The following is a 21,791-nucleotide window of genomic DNA, read 5'->3' as shown; positions in this document are numbered from 1 at the left end:
ATATAGATTCTGTCCGAGCGCTCTGTCTGTAATAATGTGTAAAACAAATTCCTATCAGAACTGAGCTCTAAAGCTATGTGTAGGCGTTCTGAATCCCCAGGAGTCTAAGTTGACTGAATGTTTAATACAACATGTACCACCTCTCCCTCTTTCCTTGATTTTGGCAAGGTGGATGGAAAGATGTTTTGTCTGGGTGTCATTTCAGGTTAGATGCAAATTGTCTCTAAAACCTTCTGCCTTAGAATTTCACTAACAGCCTGACCCCTCCACCTTGTCTCTTCCATATGAACCTCCTTGATCCCGAATCCATAAAACGTGTGCATGAATTCACAAACAAATTGAAGGGCTGCAGTGTTGGCAATATTGTGTTGATTGGAGGGGTAGAGAAAGTCTTTTGGATTCAATCTGCAGCCTTGATATTCCTTACCTCGGGGACACAATGTAGATGATAACACCTCAAGGAATAAACATGCCAGAGGCCAAGATTACATATCACCTCTACCATGTTTTCTCACCTTTCCTTATAATAATAGTAGTATGAGTACATTTATAGGTGGACGAGTTGGAATCAAACTAGAATGTAAATAAGCAAAGGTGCTCAAGCACGTTAAAGAACCATTAACAGTTTTATGTGCCTTCCAACCAATGTCCTTCCTGTATATCTCACATTGATGCATCATGGCTTCTTATTCTTGCATCTTCCGTGAACAGAGGCCAGATGAATGAGTTCACCAGGCAAAATATTGGGGTCTGATGTCAGAAGGGGCATCTGGCATGAACATAAGGATAACACATTGAAGCGTCCTCATATGTGGACTTGTTTTTGTGTGCGTGTGTGTGTGTGTGTTTGCATATTTTGAGTGTGTGCCAGCGCACTCATGTCATTGACAGTGTACGGACTGTGACAATGTTGATAGGTGTCACTGCCATCTTCGATTACAGCATCAACAGATGGGCTTCTGAATTTGGCAGGGAGCGGGAATAAGTGTAGAAAATCTCACCTCCAGAATGGCAATGGTTGGGAGGCATGTGGTCTTACACCGCAACACAGCTCCCATGAGTCACCCTGACAACATCCTAATGTATCATAGATCACATTCACAGCCTGCTGAAGAACCCTCTAGGCTCCCCTTTCAATTCTGATGTATGTAACAACTGGGGCAAAACGATTGATTGTTATGTTAACGTTGCTTTATGTATTCAGGTACCACGATCGTGCATACGATCTGATAAAATATGTCTCCCTATTTGTCTGCCGTCAAACCTACCGGTAGCCTTTACAATAAGCTGGAGATGAGCCTTTGACTAGTGACTAGGCTCTGAATACAGAGAATTACAGTTAGATAAGATACAAGCTTAGAAGTGGATAAAATACATTATGATTGTATGATCCTACTTTGTGGATGACTTTATTACCCCAGTCACTTGGTTATCAAAGCACAGGAACATTAAACGGAAAATCGGCAGCAGTTTTCTTTATTTCACTGGACAAAGCAGTAACTCCTGAATGAAAAGAAGAAGGGCATGTAGACTCAGTAAAATGAAAAGACACTTTAAGGAGGTCAAACTTCTAACATGCTGCTCTTAAAAGCTGAAAGGGACAACCTGTTAATCATTTTCAGTTACTTGAGTCACACAGCTAAGGAGCATAAAACTGGATCTGCAACAAGAGCCCAGTTCTTGACAGCAACCTATTTTTCAAACGCACAAACATATTAGAGTGCTCTTTTTTTTATTGAATGCAAACGAAAAAAAAAAAAGCATAAAAGACTTGCATTATAAGAAATCTGTAAATCATTAATCTGCTTGAGGTTTTGGTGCCACACTGGGGAAAAGGAAGCTGTTTGCTTATTCTTTTAGGTCCAAACAGTATTGTGCATAGGTATCAGCAGTGCTTTATTTCTACAAAGTTCAAGAGATGAGAATGACTTGACAGTAGGCTTAAAATTATTTTAAATCTTGTGAGTTCACAAAAGGATACTTCCCAAAAAGTTCAGGCAGAAGTGTGAAGTCCTGAGAGAGAGGAAGCTCTACCAAAAGTTCAAAACAGACCGAGAACAACCCGAGCAGGAACATCGGCTTATTTAAGTCAAGCAGAAATGCTCTTAAAATATATTAACTTGCATTTATATGGAATACGATTCGTTTATTTTTTATTTTTTTTAATGAAATCATATTCAAACTTGGGCTGGGCATCAATTATTGGAATTTATTGGAATTTACTTTCATTTAAGTTAACATTGTTACAGATCATGAGCACAGTGACATCCCATGGCAGCTCTCTGATATTAGAAACAATTTCCATATCAAAATGTTTCCCGGCATCGCTACCTAAAGTAAATCATTATTGTGCATACAGTTTACACATGGCAGTCACAAGTTAATGTCCTCTCAACCTAACCGGCCCCTGCCACAAATATAGGTCACTGTAGCTGAGCAAAATCTCAGTATTTAATTTGTCATGTGGTGAAAAAAAAAAAGGAATGGTGCTTCATTAACACACCTGCAACCCTTCACTCATCGTGGCTCATTCAGGTAGGGATGCAAACAGGTTCAGGGTTGAACACATCCATCACTTACAGAGGACATACAGGGGGATACAATAGCTCCTTGAAGTACTCTTACTGTAGCAGTAAAAGTTGCAGCTTCAAAAATCGTCCCTCTCTTACTTTTTTTGTATCCACCTCAGTTTGTACTTTACTCCCTGTGATTACTTATGACAGCCCACCCCCCAGAGAACCTTGTACCCAGCTGTTGCTTTCATATGAGGAGGATATGTAGGACAAATTGATGACAAGCTAGCAAAATGTATGACGTTAAACAACAAACATGCAGTCTTTGATGCAAATAAACCCCCATTGACGTGGTAATGCAAATTCAGAAAAAATAAAATATATATATATATAGGTTACTCACAGAATTTCCCAAAAAAGTTAAAACAGATATCAAAACTTTCTCTTCAATTCAGAGTCAAGAGACACTAGATATGTGTCACAGTGAAACCAGAAAGGTTAATGTAAAGTGCGTAAAAAAAACCCAACACATTATATATCATGGCTTTGAAGTGAGTACGGTAATTGGAGTCAAGAGTCTCTTTCATAAATAGTGAGACTGTGAAGAAGAGAGAAAATCAAGATGCACCATCTCTCTGTTTGTTGTGAATCAGATACAGACATCAGGTCCCACTACTGCAGCATTATAGCAGCTGTTGATTCACTCTCCTCCAACTCATTACCAAACATCCACCTGTGACTTCCACCTGGATACACCATCAGCTCCAATTTCCACTGTGGGCACCCCACCTGGAGAGTGAAACACCCACTAGGCTGTCCCCTGAGGCAGATTCAGTGTACCTCTTTGTATCCAATACGGCACAATTACTGGCACAAGCAGTACAACTAATAAACATCTAAAATACCCAGTTTTTTTTTTTTTTTTTTTAACCTTTTAATCACTTTTTAACTGAAGTAGTGTTACTTTGGCTTTTTTCCCTGTTCCTGTACAATCTTGACGTTCCCCTTCCCAATTCTCGTCAGGGTGACACACACACTATCCTGTTGAAGGGCACGGACTGTATTCGTTTTTTTCCAAGTGACAACTTAGGTCTGTGGTCATTTTGTTTGAGGAGCGATGAGTGCTGAAATGTCTCTTTGAACCCTGCGGTCTAATAAAAAAAAAAAAAAAAAAAAAAAAAAAAAAAGGTTGAGGAAATGACTCTCTTCTCTCTCCATCACAACAGCAATTTTCTTGGGCTCGTTCCGCCTGCCTTATGAAGAGATCCGGGACATTGTGCTGGAGGTAGACGAGGAAAGACTGAGCGAATCACTCATCCAGGTAAGACTGATGTTTTGTGTAGTGTGTACGTTTTTTTTTTCTACTGGCACACACACACACACACTTATTTTTACCCCTTGATATATATGTGCACTAGTGTGTTTGTGTCGAAGAGAGACAGACATTCTCCACAGGTTCACATGAAAAGGCAATTTTTAAATCCCACTGTCTGGCAGATAGCTCGGCGACCCCATTTTAAAGCAGGTATGGTGTGTTTTTCGGGACACAAGTCTGTCTCCTCATCCTCATGTGGACCCTCATTCATCTTCTTATAATGGATTATGAAGGACAAGCCTTGGCAAAGTCTTCCCAACTCCGCCCCTCTTTCCTCTTGCCTTTGTCTTAAAAACATAATTGATGAGCTTTCTAAAGGCTAATTTTTTATTTTTTTGTTTTCATTCTATTTCTGTTGTTCTTCTCCCTGAAAGCATTAATTGAAAGGAGGGCGGGTGTATCTGAGGTGAAAATGCATCACTGGGCAGCTGGAGCCTCAATTGCACTGTTTATTTTCCACACTGTCCTTGTGTGAAGCACTAAAGCAGTCCTGATGTTTGTTGTTTCCCGTTTTATATCCGAAGTAGGGGGTGTAAACGGCAAATAAAAGATTTGATTTCATTATAATCCTGAAGTAGCAGATTGTGTGTGTGTGTGTGTGTGTGTGTGTGTGTGTGTGTGTGTGTGTGTGTGTGTGTGTGTGTGTGTGTGTGTGTGTGTGTGTGTGTGTGTGTGTGTGTGTGTGTGTGTGTGTGTGTGTGTGTGTGTGTGTGTGTGTGTGTGTGTGTGTGTGTGTGTGTGTGTGTGTGTGTGTGTGTGTGTGTGTGTGTGAACACGTGCAGGAAGAGGGCAGCATTCAAACGTATCTTTCCAAGCTTTAACCCAGAGGTCTATCCTTCTTTGGAAAGAAAAGAATAATGATGAAAAACTAAACCAAAATTCCCCTCCACTGTTATATATGTCCTTTCCCACATGGCTTATCAACAAACTCCAGTGCAGGAGCTAGTCTGCCTCCTCCTCACTGCTTGGATCCCAGACACTTGTAAAAGGTGGTGAGGCAATATATATTTAGATGGGGCCTATCTGGAGAGCTTCCCTGCAGGACTATTATTTTGAGCTCTGATAACCTTTAATTGGCTGGCAATCTGGCAGAAATTACAGAGTGTGCCTTATGAGATGGCAGACCCCCTCTGCCTTGTGAAGGAGAGAGGAAGTTAAGGTGTTGACCTTTACCAACCTTCAGCCTTTTTTTTTTTTTTTTCGCAGCAAAGCAGAAATAGTGTATAACTGCCAGAAGGGCAGCTGCGTCCCCAATACATCCCCACCAGGGCCTTTTTTTGCACACATCACCACACACATGGTTGGACTGGTTTACAATTGTCTGGTTGTGTTGCAGGAAAAATCAAGTACTCCATCCACAGTCAAACAGCTGAAGTTGACCTTGACAAGCTAGCGTGGAAGCTTTTGATTAGTCAACAGTGAGCACTTAAGTAGATTAAACTCTGCTGTCAATTTTCTGGAGGTCTTCTTAAGTCTTTTGCTGTACACCAAACCAGTATACTTATTATGAGGACAATAATGAAAATGTAAAGGCCAAACAAAGAGGCAAACATAGAACAGAAAAAGTGGCACTTCCACTCTCAGATTTGTCTTATGTTTGCTCCTAATCACCCTTCATGAAAAGCAATGGTAAAGAGCAGGTAATAGCAATACAAAAGGGGGTCAGTGATAACAAAACTTGATGGCGTCAAGGTTTCATATGTCCCTTAGACTTCTCAGTTTCTCCATACGAGACTCATGAGAGCAAGTGTGCGAGTCAGCATAAGCGTCTGAGAGATACGCTAATGTCACAAAATCCAACAGAGTTGTCTTATTGAGGACCAACAGAGTTAACTTATCGTGGCAGAAGGCGCCAACATCTGGCATGTATGTCACCACTGGTTAGCTAATGATGCTAAAGACCGTGTGAGGCCCAGACTGGACAATTAGGACAACACTCTCATGAAAAATGTTTGTTTTCTCACCATATATCAGGGCTGTACAGTGGCACAGCTACAGTATGTTGCATGTGCTACAACATAAACTTGGTGGTGCTACGAATTATTTTACCTCAAAGCATTGAGATTTTTATTTTATTTATTTTTTGATAAGGAAGAAAGAGTAACACTTTTTTTGTGTGAGATAGAGAGAGGTTAGTGTGGGGTGTGTGTGACGTCAATCAACGGCACATCACTAATGTAGATGGTAGTTGTAGTTTGTCATTTGATTACCGGCCTGCCTAGACTCCAGACATCCAACACAAATTCTCACAACTCCTCTGCTTTCAGTGCCGTTCAAGGTTCAAGTTTGTCTTCAATATCCCTGTGAGAGTGCAATTTGTCTTGGAGTCAGCAGTAAAAACATGCATACAAATGGTGAGAGCTTGGAATGTCTGCTAGCATTCAGGGACGTGTACATCATCTCTGAGGCGTTGATGGGCCAACAATCAACATACAACATAAACAAACACTAAGAAGTCAAAGTCCAATGCACCAAACTGTAGATACAAAAGATAAAAAACGGTTAAAAAGCAATACATTTAGTGATTTAAAAAGGCTATGGCAGCAGAAACATTTTTTTCTTTTATTCTCTTTGTCCTGCATGCTGGCAGGCTGAATCCGCACTGAAGCAACGTAAACTCTTTGAACAAAGGATGACTGCGATCAGCCAGGATTGACTGGGGCCTTTTCAAAGTCTTTACTTTGTACAAGGTTGTTAGGTCAGTGCCTGCAATTATTCCACACAGTTTAATAACACTCTTTATGCTGGGTGACCTGAACCAAGTGACCATGGTGAAAGTTAAAACTGAATTTATGAAACCAGAATAAAGCATCTTCATAAAAGTGTTGTCGAGGTTATAATTCTGAAAGCATCCTGAGAAAGTGCACCCGCTGGTGAGCTTTTTTCAGACGGCACCAGAAGCTGGAATGTCAGTTAGTCATCAACAATGGTATCCAGGTACCTACATTAATGTACGGCCTCAACAGCCTGATTATTTATAACTACAGAGGCGATGACAGCAGGACCTTTTTCCTGTGTTCAGGTACAATCTGAAGCAGGGACATGGATGAATATTATACTTAGAGTGTATATAGTAGCCCATATGATTTAATGATGTGTTGTTGTGTGATAGCAGTTCCTCTCTGTTAAAACATGTTTGCCGTTTTTTCTCAACAATATCAGTTCAACCTTTTTTTTTTTTTTTTCTGCTTTTCTTATTATCTCTTCCCCTGAAATGTTGTTTTTCGAAAGGGACTGATCTTGTATCAGACTTCTTGTGCCCCACAGCTGTTAGACTTTTACTTCTCATGAAAGGAAACTGAAAACTCTTTTCTGGTGTTTGTGTTTGATGGACAGCCCAATTTGCGGCTAGGTTTTTATACCAACTTAAAAGTTCTTCGACTTCAGACAATTTTGTGGGAGAATAAAAAAAAAAAAAAAAAACCTACAGGAACTTACACCGGATTGATCTTAACTTGTTTGAAAATATCACTGATTGTGTTCTTAGGCAACTTCCATGTGAAAATAAGAGGTTATTATTGAACAAAATCATGCAGGAATGAGCGCGGGCCAAACACCAGAGCAAGTGACATGCCTGAGAAATACAACTTGTGCTTTACAGAGGCAGCAAAGGGAAGCAAAGAGACCTCCTGCTGGGTGACACAGTCCTGAGTATGGGCTCCATCTGCACAGTGCTCATCTACACTCATTACGCTGATTAATCACTCTACACCACCCACTTTCAGCCACACGCCAATCACCATTTATCTACATGGACAACTGCACACACACACACACACACACACACACACACAAAGTGGGAAGATGTGTCTGCATGGTTTGGCAACTGCTAAAAGGAAATGTATTTACCATCTTGCTAATGTAAGAACGAGTGGGTGATTGTGTGCACCAAAAATAAATCTGGTATAGAGTGAAGAGATTAAACGAAGAACAAAAGAAACTTCTTTGAATAAAGGATATTTGCAAGATGAATGTGTACGTCCTCTGATAAGTGCTTTGACTGTTAACATGTGATTGTAGTTTCCAGCTACTTTTCACTCTCGTTTTAGCTTCCTGCCACCTGTTGCATTTGCTCTTAATGCTCATGTGAGAGGTTTTTGGCTGTTTTTGAAATACAATGAAATGAATACTGATGCCTCTATATTACCTTATAATATTTAAGACCATCAGGGACATTTGATCATTTTGATCAGACCAAGTGATTAACAGCGTTCTGTAGAAGCAGCTTCTGTTGGCAGGTCTACCTATTTTCAAAAATATTCTCAGTGGGTGATATGTTTGTCTCTTAAAAGAAAGCAGGAGTTGTTGTTTTTATCTTCAAAAACACATGTACTTAGTTCTTATCTAAGATAAAATTAATAGTCATTGCTAAATATGTGTTGACAAGTTTTTTTAAAGTTTTTTTTCTTACCTAAGCCTTTGGGGGCTCGGTGCACATGTACAGGACAAGATCAGCAAAAAGATGATGAAGTGTTTTGTCCATATTTGGCCAATATCAACTCAAACTGAAAGTTTCTCACACAATCTTGATTAAAATCATATAAATAGAACTTATTCATGGAACATAGCTAATTTGATGCTAGTGCTAAAATGCCATGAAGTATCTGATTGAAGACCTTTATTGTCAAAAGAATTAATCTGTATTGTAACAATTTTACAGTTTTTTTTTGAGAACCAACATATTGTTGATTTGATATATATTTTTCCTACAGCAAAGGATAATTGTGCTCGGCATTTATGAACATCTGAACCTTGAAAAAGTGGTTAAGCTTTCCTTGGGTTCATGTAAAGCAATGAAGAGCTCTGGGTGTGGTTAAGTTTTAAGTGATGTAGTAGAAGTAGATACAAGAAGAGATAGAAATCTACAAAACTTTGTTCAGTTTGAATTATTCTTTGGCATTGTTTTGCACAAAAAAAAAACAGTAACAAGCATGCACACGTGGGGGAATTGACAAATGGAAGGTATAGTGAAAATGGAAGGAATCAAGGAAGCAAGAGGTGTTCATAATGCATCTAAAACTCTGTAACTCAATCTTATTATCTCCCTTCTCTGTCGACATGTCTAATGTAATGATTTGTCAGCAGAATGTGACAGTGTGCTGGCCTTGAAGCAACCCTACAATGTGTCACCCCGACAGAGCGGATAGATAGGAGTTGATTGGCTCTCCTTATTCTGCATTAGGGCCCATCAACGCCTCGGAGATGATGTACACGTCCCTGAATGCTAGCAGACAGTCCCCGCTCTCACCATTCATCCAGACTACATATGAATCCTTGCAATTCCACCCCTATTTTCATCTCGGTGCACTCGGCGAGCAAACATACGTACAGTACATGCAAATGGATCGACAATGTCAGTTATCCCCGCTGTCTTCTGGTTCCTGCACAATTTTGTCATTTATCATCCAAGCAATAAATGTGTGCAAAGTCCAAGCATGTGTGCAAATACAGACAGACACACACAAGCACACGCAGACATGTTTGTATGCAATCTGTCTCTCACTTTCTCAATCTCTTTATCTCATTTGCCCACAATATTCATAGTGCTGGTGGACAGAGGTCACTTGTGTATCAGGTCAGCTTCATCAAATTCAAGAAGACATCAGAGCCACCCCACCACCCTACACTGTTTAATAATGAGATGAAGAGGACAATGAGAGACAATAATGAACGTTGGCTCCGTGAAAACAGATTGCGACTCAGAAAGCTTGGCAAAGGTCTGCTTTAAGGGGGCTGACAGCCTGACAAAGCTATTCATTCCTATTGTTGGCTGGCAACAGAAGCAGCAAGGGATCGCTGTGTTGACATTGTTTGTGTGGGAAAGAGTCAGGCACGTGCCCTGGGCTTCAGGGCCCTATAGTCCCATTGTGCGTGCATTTATTTAGGCTTTACAGGACATCCAGTGCCCCCAGTTCTTATCATTGGCACCTCTTCTCAGTGTATATTCCACCTCATTCACATTGTTTAAACAATAACATGGCTTTCCATCATGTCCCTGCTGTCTTTTACTCAAGTTAGCGCTCCTTTGGTGTTTCAATTTCTCCAAAACGTCCCTCATAGCCTTGTCGCCCAAGGGAGAAGGCTTAAATGGCATAATGATGGTAGTTGGTCCCATGCCCTTAGAGTTCCTGCCAATGGAACAGAAGGAGGCCAAACAATGGCTAGATTATTAATAAGCTCTTGTAAACTTGAATAGTTTCTGGTGTAATGAGCTGGTAGACATGCAGGGGGTGGCTCATAACAGTTCATTTTGTGAGGTTGACATGATGTTATAAGCTGAGAGGACAATTCAATAGTGACTGTAGATTCATTATCATTTTCCGTGTGTTATTGTAACATGTCATTCCAAGATCGTAAATTTAGCCCACACAGTTGGTGGTTTGTAGCATGGTAGATTAGCTGTTTTGGTTTTGGTCAGTATTACATTAGTGTTAAGAGACACCATTCTCCAGCTGAACATTATTATATTATATACAGATCAAAGTCGAGTGAAATAATTACAAAACAGCTTAGTAAAAGAAGGAATCAATCCAAATTACATGATATACTTTGATTATTTAAATATTAACATGTCATTCATTCTTGAACACTTCCAAAATGAGAGAGCAAGAAGACTTTTTGTCTTAGCTCTGTTTACTTAAGTAGTGTTCAATCAGAATTAATCATTTATGTTATCTATTTTGGACATAGAGTCATTTAAACCTTTTTCTCTGAGACTGATAAAAGTTCATTCCTTTTTGTTCCACAATTGTAGGGACAGTAAAGACAGAATGACTCCCATCACTTCAATGACATTTGATTGGGATTTACTATAAAAAAAAAGTGGTGGGAAAACTCGTATTAAGCCGGCCCATCGTAACTATAAAGAACTGCATGAAAGCCTATTCTTCTGTTGTGGCAGTGTTCCCTGGAAAATTGTTAAATAAGTTCAAGTGCCTGACAACGTTGTCATTGTTGTATTACACATGCTCTACAATCTCTTAGAGGAATGAATCCAAAGGCGTTGTTAGGAAGATTTCGTACTTGCAGTAGGAGGGATTAAGTGGTATTGGTTTCCAGGAATTTAGATTAATGCTTAGCAAGTGTATTCTCCAAGCTCTCCAAGCTTCGTCTTATGTCTTGCCACGTCTTTTCTTTTTTTTTTTTTTTTTTTTTTGTTTGTCTTTTCTTGTACAATATTTTGGCTGGAATAGAATTGGTTCCCTAGTCGCTTTATTGGCACATCTTGAGGATTTTTTTTCTTTGTGATTAGGACAGACTAATTGTAAAATTTCCAAAAATACCAGAATACCCTCTTCTAATGCCCCCCAGGCAAATTTGAGCTGTTTTTTTAGTTCTAATAATATTTTCTACCTCCTTCATACAAAAGCAAGCCATAGTTGCACAAGTTGTGTATATTTGGTTTAGTGGTTTGCACAGGCCTTGTGATGTCCAACTATAGCCAGTGACAGGTGGGCCCTGTCAATGGTGTTAGTGTTGGGGGGAGAGGGGGTGATATCGAAATGGGGATGTTTCACGTAAATTCATAAATTTACAGAGGGCCTATATGTTTCTTAGTCCTGGTCTTGTTTATGTATCCAGACAACTAGGTCATAACTTGGTCTCAGATAGGTTGATTAAATTCAAAGTCTATTAAAGTTGTAAATAACAACACTGATACTTTGATACAAATTCAGGACTGAAGGTTGCCTGAGCCATTTCTATGTAGTTAAAGAAAGATCATTTCAGAGAGAATAGTGATTTCCCATAGACTGACAAATATTCACACTAAGAGTTTCCTTCAAACAAAAGTAAGAACTGTTTTGCAGGCTGCTGCAGATCAGCTCTTTATTCCCCACCCTTACCCAGAAAACACCATGTGATCTTTCTCCCTGAAATAAGGGAGTCATCACTAAATGTTTAAACACGCCCAGTTTTTGGTGTGTGTGGTAAGCTTACTCTCGTCAGCGAATGATATGGCCCTTGGGGCTTGTTTTGCGGAATATCAGAGTGGCTCCTTAATGTTTAATGTCTGCCAATGTATTTTATATTACCCCATCTCTTTTTCAAAAGGAAAGGCTAATGACTAACACTGCACCGCCACTATTCATTTGTAATTAGTATTTCCCTGTGTTGTGTCAAATGGACTGGTAGGAATATCAAAGAAGTGGCAGAGAAGTGTCCAGTGTCTCTTGTAGTTTTTAACTCAGCATGCTTTATAGAGTAAATGTGTGCACATCATTGGACGGCATACCAGGCCTTTAAAGTAAACAGTGGGAAACATGCATTACAATATTATTTGATAAACCCAATTTTGCACATTCGGAGTCAGCAGTGAATATATCTGAGTGTTAAAATGATGCATTGATGCTAAAGAAATATAGCAGAGAGGGAATTAGTGTCACAGCATGTGTCACATTTCTACAGTCATATTATATCATATGTGAAGAAATATATTAATGTGTCATACCACCACCAGCATGGACAACGAATCATCTTCTCAGTCCTTGAGCTTTTTATTTCAGTGTAAGTGGAGTTGTGATTTACATTGAAAGAGAAAGAGCCTCGCCTACCTACCTGCATGTTATTTCATAACCTCACTTTGATCCCTCTTTTGCTCTCTGTGCACATATATCGACACAATATATTTTTTCACAATGTGAGAGCTTGTAACCACTGTGTATCATGCCTTCTGTTGGCAACAGCTTTCCTGATTTATTGTGTCCCCATGGCTATAAACTCAGAACTCAGACTTCTATTAAACAGGAGTTTTTCCTCCCCAAAAAAGGGTTAGTACACTAAAAAAAGTTATTGTTGTGTTTTTTTGTTTTCGTCCACCTTCCTTACCAGGGAAGTGATTTATATCATAAAACTGATCCCCATATGATAATGTTGGCATGTTTCATTCATATGAGGTATACTATGTATTGGAACCATACACAGTAGCTGTCATGTCAGAGCTCAAAACTGTCCATCAATAGGAAGAAGATTACAAACTCGGCAATAATGCAGAAATGACTGGATTTAGTCATGTGAACACAAACATGCAATAGAAATAAACACATTACACACATAACAGTCACATCATCATTATACGCTATATTTAAATTTGCCAATGGTGTCTTTCATGTTGGCATTCATTTCTTACTTTTTACAGTTGTAAGTGAGCTGATGCTTTCAGAGAGCATAGGAAATAAGAAAATGATATACAGTAGTGTGCCACATGAAATCCTGACAAACCCTGACTAGGTCGCCTCATAGTAAGCAGCATCAGTGTCAGCTTTCGGCTATTGCACCACTTCCCTTCACCTTGCCATGGCAACAACCTTTTCGCCAGGTCTCACAGGGCTCCTTGGTACTAGCCTTGCTTGTTATTATTGTTTATCTCTCTTGTCAATCACCCAGATCACCACGATGCTCATCCATATGCATGGGCTCATCATTACACGTGGTGGCCCATTGGCTGCGGGGCCTGGCCGTGCCCATGCCAGCCTTTGTTCTCTGCTGTAACAACAGGTGATTGTAGCAGCCTGGCACATTGCTGGGCATCATTTGCATGGTGTAAAAAGTGCACATGTGGGGCCAGGCGATAAGTATGGCTGTGCACTGGGCCTGTTGGATTAGAGCTTAAGCAGGAGAAGCGGGGTCTCCCTTGGGCTTAATTGTGGCGTATTTTGGCACACAGCACATAACTCTCTTCCCCATCAAATGCTAATTTAACAATGAAATGTGAAATGCATTATGCTGATTTGGTGGGGCTGGAAAAATAAGACAGAGGAGGAGGAGAAGTATTGAATAAACAAAGTGAAAGGCAGGAGGGGAAGACAGGCAAGGCTCGGCTTGGTGCAATATCAAATGCGCTTCACAAATTGATGGCCAGGACCCAAGGTACTACATGTACTTTTCACTGATCATCACTACGCTGCTGATGTCTGGCCACAGGGTCCAGGCCAGGTACTCCGTCCTCAGGTTGAATATTGATTAAAAGCACACACATCCAGACACACGTAGGCAAGTTCATGCACAATACAGCAAAACAGTTAAATTTTGATTAGGTGGAGTCCATGCAGCTTCTCCTCAGGCACACTGGGTGCAGTATTTTCTTAACTAAGTTAAACTGTGTGTTTCTGTTTTCGCTCTCCAATTCAGCGTCTTTGTTTTCCGTGACAGATGGCACATCACTCACAGAGACGCTCTCACAGCAGCCTCCACAAACAAATTAATTTCTATTACTGTTTTGCATGCTAGCCCGCTTCTTATTTGATTGACAGTCTCATCGTATACGCCAATGTATTAGTGTGACGGTATGAGACATTTTAAAATCAGTAAATTAACAAACGGGAATTTAAATGCAGTGGAGTAAAGTCTATCCCCCCCCTTCTTTCTTTACATCCGTTCAAGACTGTTTTTTAGCTTTAGTAGGTATATGTATGCCTTAATGCATATTCATTCTCTCTTAAAGATCCCATATCATACTCATTTTCACCTGTCATGTTGTCAGTCTGTGAAACCTTAAGAGTGGCTTTGCATGATTTGCAAAACTCCTTATTTATCTTACTCTTGCGTCAGTAAAGACCATTATTATAGCCTCTGCCTGAAACGGTTCGTTTCAGCTGCTGTCTCTTTAAGCCCCTCCCCACAGGCTCACTTTCTTCTGATCGGCCAGCTCCGTGGAAGTCCTCCGGTGGGCAGAACGCTGCAGGGCTTCCAGGGCAGGGCTCTGCTCTCCGGTGCGGGGAGAAGAGTCTCTGTAAAGAGGTCTTAAGGCCCTTACATTGAGGCTTAAAGCCATGTCTTTGAAATTCTTGGTTTCATATCGGGAGACTATTGCGTGATTTGCAGGACAGGCCGTTAGCACACTCTGCATATTCTCCTGGGATTACTCCAAATTGTGTTCACCTCATGAGCTGAAATTTTGCCTACGTGTAGTTTGGGCATCCAGCATTGTAACACTATATGTGAGTTTTAAAACGGGGATCCGCATAATCGCTCAACTTTAACTGATAACAAATAATAGTGTAAGTTCTCTTTTACATCCCTACATCACGGTTAGACTCATCATAGTAGATTCAGTAGAGGTTGGAATAAGCTTTTACATATATTTTTTTGTATTTTAAGTTTCTGTTTGTTTTTCTTACTTTTCCTTCTGTTATTTTTTTCCCATGCTTGTCTCTTGTCTTTTGCAAAATTCTATCTCTTCTTATCTCTTGTCTCTGTCTATTTGAACCCCTCTTTTTGCCTTGTTAATATCCCTCTTAATCCTGCTTCACACCCATCAAGCTGAATGTAAGTGCTCAGGTGTGCACACATATGAATTCCTCAACACATTTCCTGCTAACAGACACGTTTAATGTCACAGTAAGTCTGTCAGGCTTGCCAGCCCCAACCCTCAAATTAATCCCTCCCTCTCCTCTATATCTCGCTCAACCTTTCTCCCCCCCCCAACACACCTCACTCTATCTGTTTGTGTCTTTCTCTCACACTGCATTTCTCATTTAGTTTAATGCGATTTTAGAACCTGTCACACTCAGTTTGTTGCCTGTCAGCCTGTCACTGCAGCTTTTCTCATAGCGAGATTTGAGGTGTTTGTGTGGTCTGGCAGGGTGTAGATTGGGTAAGAATACAAGAGCGAGTATGACTGATGTTCATTGTTTAACGTGTTTACCTGTAAGACAAGATTTTCCGTTAGTTGTTCTTTGTTCCTTGTTTTCTCAAGTTGGTTTTCCTCTAATTGTTGAGGTTAAGTGTTAAAGAAAACATCTGCTTAACCTGAGATACAAACCTCTATTGTTGTTGTAAATGCTTTACATATTATTTCACATAAAACTGATTTGGTTTTTGAAGCTTTTTTGGGGTAAAATTTAAATATTAAGACGAGACATACTGAATCTGAAATGTACTGCACTGCGATTATCTAAGTGTTTTCCATCAAAATTTCTGCCCATTCTCACAAACAAAAACACAACTTGATAGCCTTTGTTCAACGCATTCAGTTTCCAGTTCTGTGGTACTAACCTTTTGTTTGAGATGGATGCTGTCTACACCCACAAACTATTGTGCACAGTTTTTTTCTCTCTTTTGAATCTTAAGCTTACTTAGAAAAAAGAAGAAGAAGAAAAAAAAAACACTTTTTTAAAATTCCACATAATGTCTTTTGGAGCTGTCAAGTGCTGGTTTTTGAGAAGTAAAGCTTGCAGAATGTTGAGCAGTCTGTCTCTTAGTTTGTTATTGATTCAAGCTGAAGTCTTCACTGATTCGCCACGAGCCAGGTAGGGAGCCTGCTGAGGTGTCGCGGCAGGGAGATGGCAGTCCCACGTTGCTCTTCATCACAAAGCACAGGCAACAAACACCGCATGGATCTCTGTCTCTCAAAATTGAGGAGAAAATCAATTAAAAAGTAGAAAATCACATCTGTCAAGCACCACGGCAGACACGGCTCCTGCTCTGCCTACGTTTGTAGACCTCCCATAGGCCTTGTAGAGAGGAACACAGTTTACTCGGATAATCTTTCAGACGCCGGGTGAGTCTCCCCCTCTTCTCCTTTATTTAATCCAGCTTAATAAAGACTTTATTGCTCGGAGAAAAGCTGTATTGATTATCGTGTCGCCAACTAGGTTTTCTTGGTTTTCTTTATCATTATAACATTACTGTTGGGAATATGCTTCACAAGGTAGAGGTCATAAAGTTGATGTGGCAGATTTTATAAGACCTCTCCACAAAGCAAAGAATGCTCATCCCTCAATAAAGGTAGTGGTTCAGCTTGGCTTAAATTATTTTGTTTAGTTTGGGTTAGTGACCATAAATTATCCTCGATATGTGAAATAATGCTCACTTTCAATTCATTATATTACGGATATCAAAGCTTTTGAACACACTGCACTACAGCAGCCCCTGCCGATTTAACAGCACACAGTTCTGTAAACTGTACGGTTATTTATATGCCTAATACCCCCATTTTAAACTGTATTAACTTGGCGTGGGTTAGCGGGTGCTGTAAAACTGTGAACTTGAATCGCTGGAAGCTAGCTGACAGCAGCAGAGATCAAAGTATGGAAGTGAAAGCCCTACAGATACTGTCATCCTCCACAAATGTTTAGTGAAGCGTAACCTGTATCTCATATTACGTTTACACTCCATTTTTCCTTCGCATCCACTTTCAAGCCTTAAGGTTTAAACCTAGGCAAATATTTACCATCTTCAATTATTTTTTTTACATCTTTTTTTTGTGTGTTACAGGGCAGTTTCAAGTTAACATGAGGTGAAACCTCCAGAAAACAGTGTTGTGAAGCTCTCTCAGGGTTCTTGTGTTTCCCTTTCCATTCACATCTATGATTATTAATAATATCCTCTCTGTTTCAGAAGACGGAAAGGGTCCATAAGCTATTCTCTTTTTCATGCTGATACTTTAAATTGAAGCGTTTTTTCTGACTGGCAGGGATGGATTTAGTATTCACTTAAACTGCGCTCCTGCATCTGTTATTGGACTCTCACTGTCTCTGACAACCATTAATTGATTCTGATTTGTCAGACTTAGCTCACAGTTGAATGACAGTTAAAACACATATTTAATTATGGCATCTAGGATTTAAGAAAAAAAAAGCAGTTCTTGGCTGCCAAACGAAGATTTGCCCAAAAATATACACTACTGGAACTCTGAAAAGCCTTTGAACAATAACAGTGGAGAATAATATATGTAGATTTAAAATGACATGTTGGGGCCACTGAAATGCACAGACCCTGATCTCACTTCTAAAATACCAGAACAAATAGTTACAGTTACACTGCAGAAACCATAAGGCTTCTGATTATGTACTCAGTCAAAATATATTTGGGGACATATTAATATAATGTACAGTGCGTTACATTATAATGATCAACAACTGTGTTGAAATACCATTACATGTATGTGTTTTACCCTACAAATGTACATAATGTGTTTACCACTGATTTTCACAATCTTCACATCCAAAAACTGTTTGTTTTGTTTATCTCTGGGAGGAGAGACAGTAGGTTTTCTAACGTTACTACCAGAAGATGTTTTTCCATTTATGTTTTTTTCGTTGTATATTGGCAAGTGTGCTAATACGTAACACCCTCGGCCTCTTCTACCTCCAATGCTGTGAACGACTGTGTGCTGTTGTAAGCATACTTCCAGAACTCTTCCCCAGACTGCTGTGTGTGTCTGGTGGCCTGTGGTGAGGAGTCTGGCCCAGCATCATCACCCAGTCTCCCACATTGCCTCACATATGGTGCTGCCTTTGTGTCAATTGTGCTCTGTGGGGTTTCTAATAATTAACAAGATGACAGACGAATGAAATGACAAGCTCAAGGTGGTTTTCATTCTCTGTTTTCCTGTCATCGATGTTGTGTGTACAAATGTTTTCATCGGAAGCATTTTGAATGTTCTGGAAATGATTTCACCATTTTCAAAACATCTAATCCACTTTTTTTTTTTTTGTTGTGTTCTTTGGAAATGGCAAATCTAAAGCACTGTCTCAGTTGTGTGTTTAGGGAGTTCTGGATGCTAATGTCCATCAAGCATTAGCAGCTCTTAATAGGATAATATGAATGGGAACAAACAATACTAGGAATGGGCTGAAAAACATTAACCAACAAAGACACTGTCAAGGACAACCGCCTCTATTTCTTTTTATGGGAATGAACTGCAACTAACTGTTAAAGGAATGTGACGTTACCCGAATTATTTTTATATTTTAGAGAGAAAAAAACATTTTAGAACGGACTAAATAATGAGATTTAATTCTCAAAGTTAGAAGTTGGTTTGTGCTGTTTATAAGCCGATCCATTAAGAACCAATGATACAATGTCAAGGAGAAGTGAGAAGCTAATCCAACCTTTAACCCTTTCATTTAAATATATTATTTGTATTTACATTGTATTCATCTGTCTCTTATATATAGGCAGACCATTTTTTCATGTCTTGGAATTTCATAAAGACATTTCAATAGGCTTTACACTAGGGGTACACCGATGCATCGTTTCAACATCGATATTGGCCAATATCGGCCCAGTTGACAGACATCGGCACATCGGCAAGCAATGTGAAACAAACCAATGTCAGTAGAAGGTATTCATTTGTTGTGCCAAATACATTTAATGCTGGCATCTAGTACACCTTACTACTGATTCAGAAAAGAGTGTTTTTATTGGGCAGATGAAGTCACCTGTTGAACAAACTCTGAATTGTTTCCATAGTCAAACATGAGAGAAAATGTTGGCAATGTGGAAGTCTTACACCAAAAATAATCATGAGACAAACATCGGTTTTGAAATCAGCAATCGGCAAAGTTTTTATTTCAAACATCGGTATCAGTCCTGATTTTCCAAATCAGTTCATCTCTACCTTACACTGAATGGTACAAATCATGGTTTTTCCAGTTAGCAGCTGTGCTGTATTTCTTTCTTAACAGTAGAAGCCTTCAGGTTTAAGGATATTTGCTTTGGCTTTTTGCCCTATCTACATAAAAGAATCCCTAAGTAGATAAAACGACATCATGAGGAGCGTCTTTGTGAAAGTCCTGAGTGGATTATTAGCGTTATTAGCTTTGTATGGTATACAGTCTATATTTATTACTTTGAAACTTAAGTGGAGAAACAAGGAAAACCATGTGCGCATTCATCATTTAACTCCAATATAAACCCTTTCTTACTAATCCAATTACACAGATGTTTTTTCCTTTTATTTTTTTTATACGACCAACAATCCTCTCTGCTTCTGCTGATTTGATCAAAAGGCTTCATTATCCTGGCACCATTGCTTGCTGCAGACCCTAATTGGAGCTTCAGCAAAAGCAAGCAAGATTTGATATTATGGCTCCCTCCAAAACATGGAAAGCCAGGCGTGCATTATGACTTACTCTTTTAGACTGCTGAAGTCCCTGAGGGAAGGACAAATATGTCATCATTAGTGGTCAGTAGACTCTGGACAAGATCCCTGTTGTAGGTCTCTATGTTGGTCAGAAGGCCCATGGCCCAGCAGCAGCGTCTCCTCTCTGTGTTCGTCACCTAGTTTCCCATCTGTGCATGTGACTCTGTGCCAGTCTGCTTCTGCCGAATACATTTGGAAAGCTAATGAGGAAGGAAGCTTTGTGAAGAAAGTGGAAAAGGGCACCTCTTCCTCTTCTACTCCTCAGAGAAAAAGAGGGAAAAGTCGCGGTGGTCAATTTTATTAACTTGGCTGACCTTCACACAAACAATTAACATTTACATGAAACACAGCCCCTCACGTGTTCCTCCTCATCTCCATCTTAATCTTCAACCCCACCAACAGCTGCATCTTCTCCATTTTTTTGCTGGGAGATTTAACAGGAAAAAAAAATAGCGAATTAATTGCAAAAACCCATTGCATGTATTCTAGACAGTTGCAAGGTGATGTGGATTATGCAGCAGAAGGTCAGTTATCTGAAAGCCCCTGACACATTGTGTAATTGGCTAAGGGCCACCACTGTCACAGTAAAAAGCCAACAGCGAGAAGTGATTATGTGACCTTATCTACTTATTCTTCCACTAGACAAATGGTAAACCTATATGAATTCTAACGGTAATCTCGCCTAATGAAAACAAATCTTTGGAAAGACAACGTTTTCTCTGTCACTGTTAGTGTTCATCTCATCTGCGTAGATGTATTACATGCCTTTATATGTGAGTACTCGTTCTTCCATGACAAATACATTTTAGGCTTATACTGTGTTACAGATATCGGTGATGTCACCCATTGGTTTTTCTGAACAGGCAACAATGGTGCCTGGCATGTTTGAAATGCTAATTCCACCTCATTTTGAATCAATCTAGAAACAGGAAAAGAGGTGGCCTTAAGCCTCCTCGCAAACCGCTACAATGTGTCCACCTGTTGGTCAGCTCAGCATCGACCCTAGTTATGGACATAAATGAATTACTCTTATGCTCAAACAAATCAAAACAGATCTATGGTTATAAATACTCAGTGTGTGTACCAATTAAGAAATCTGCTATTGATACCAAATTTCATTTTTGGACCAGGCACTAAACATGTTAATTTCTGCTGAAGTAATTGGCATTATAACATACAATTAGTAGACTTTTGCAGCCAGTCTCAAGTGGACATTTGAGGAACTGCAGCTTTTTGCACTTCCACATTGGCTCCGTTTTTGTAAACAACAGAGGTTGCCGTTCGGGTTCAATACACTAAGTAGCACTCCTTGTAGGCCTTCTTTTCTCCTCTGCCTGTGTTAACTGCCCTGTCATCCTTGTCTGCGAGGTGATTTTTATCCTGACATCGACAGAAATGAGACTTCTTAACACTTGCTTTGTTTTGTTGTTTGTTTGTGTGTGTGTGTGTGTGTGTGTGTGTGTGTGTGTGTGTGTGTGTGTGTTTGTCTTGTACGTGCGTCTTTGTTTGGGTGTGCTCTCCCATTTGCAGAACCTGATAAAGAACCTGCCAGAGCAGAAAGAGCTGAGTGCGCTGGCGGAACTAAAGGGTGAATATGAGGAGCTAGTGGAGTCGGAGCAGTTTGGCATTGTGGTGAGTATAATTTCCTGGTGACTACTGAATCGCCACGAGAGAACACACAGTATGCACAACCATACTCCCAGTCGGCTGCAGTAAAACACGAGCAAGCATGCACAGTTGAGAAATTCAATTTTTTATTCATTACTCACTCTTTGTGTCCCAGTATAACTCGCACAGGCGCACAGGCGCACACACACACACACACACACACACACACTGCTCTTTAACACTTCTGTGAGTGTTTCTCTTGCATGGTTTTATCCATGTTTTTGGAGGGGGGCTGCTTGATTGGGATGGCAGGTAAGCGAGAGACTAGGAAATGTAAAAATCTATAATTTAAAGGGATACTCCCCCAAGAATCACACTTATATTTTATTAAAAAGATCTAACAATATTAAGAGCATATTAAATGGAA

General features: G+C 39.9%; 1 protein-coding gene across 7 annotated transcripts in view; it reads left to right on the top strand.

Annotated features, from left to right (window-relative positions):
- The window catches only part of diaph2 (diaphanous-related formin 2), a 368,827-nt gene that overhangs the window by 199,001 nt on the left and 148,035 nt on the right, over nt 1-21,791 (top strand). For all 7 annotated transcript variants that reach the window (XM_061048503.1, XM_061048502.1, XM_061048504.1 and 4 more), the window contains 2 exons: nt 3,740-3,834; nt 21,287-21,388. In XM_061048503.1, the coding sequence (XP_060904486.1) occupies nt 3,740-3,834; nt 21,287-21,388 (197 nt within the window). The remainder of the gene's footprint in view (nt 1-3,739; nt 3,835-21,286; nt 21,389-21,791) is intronic.

This window comes from Labrus mixtus, chromosome 10 (genome assembly GCF_963584025.1).
Source record: "Labrus mixtus chromosome 10, fLabMix1.1, whole genome shotgun sequence".
Classification (NCBI taxonomy): Eukaryota; Metazoa; Chordata; class Actinopteri; order Labriformes; family Labridae; genus Labrus; species Labrus mixtus.
The sequence above is the reverse complement of the archived record's forward strand: the minus strand, read 5'-3'. Positions and strand labels throughout refer to the sequence as shown.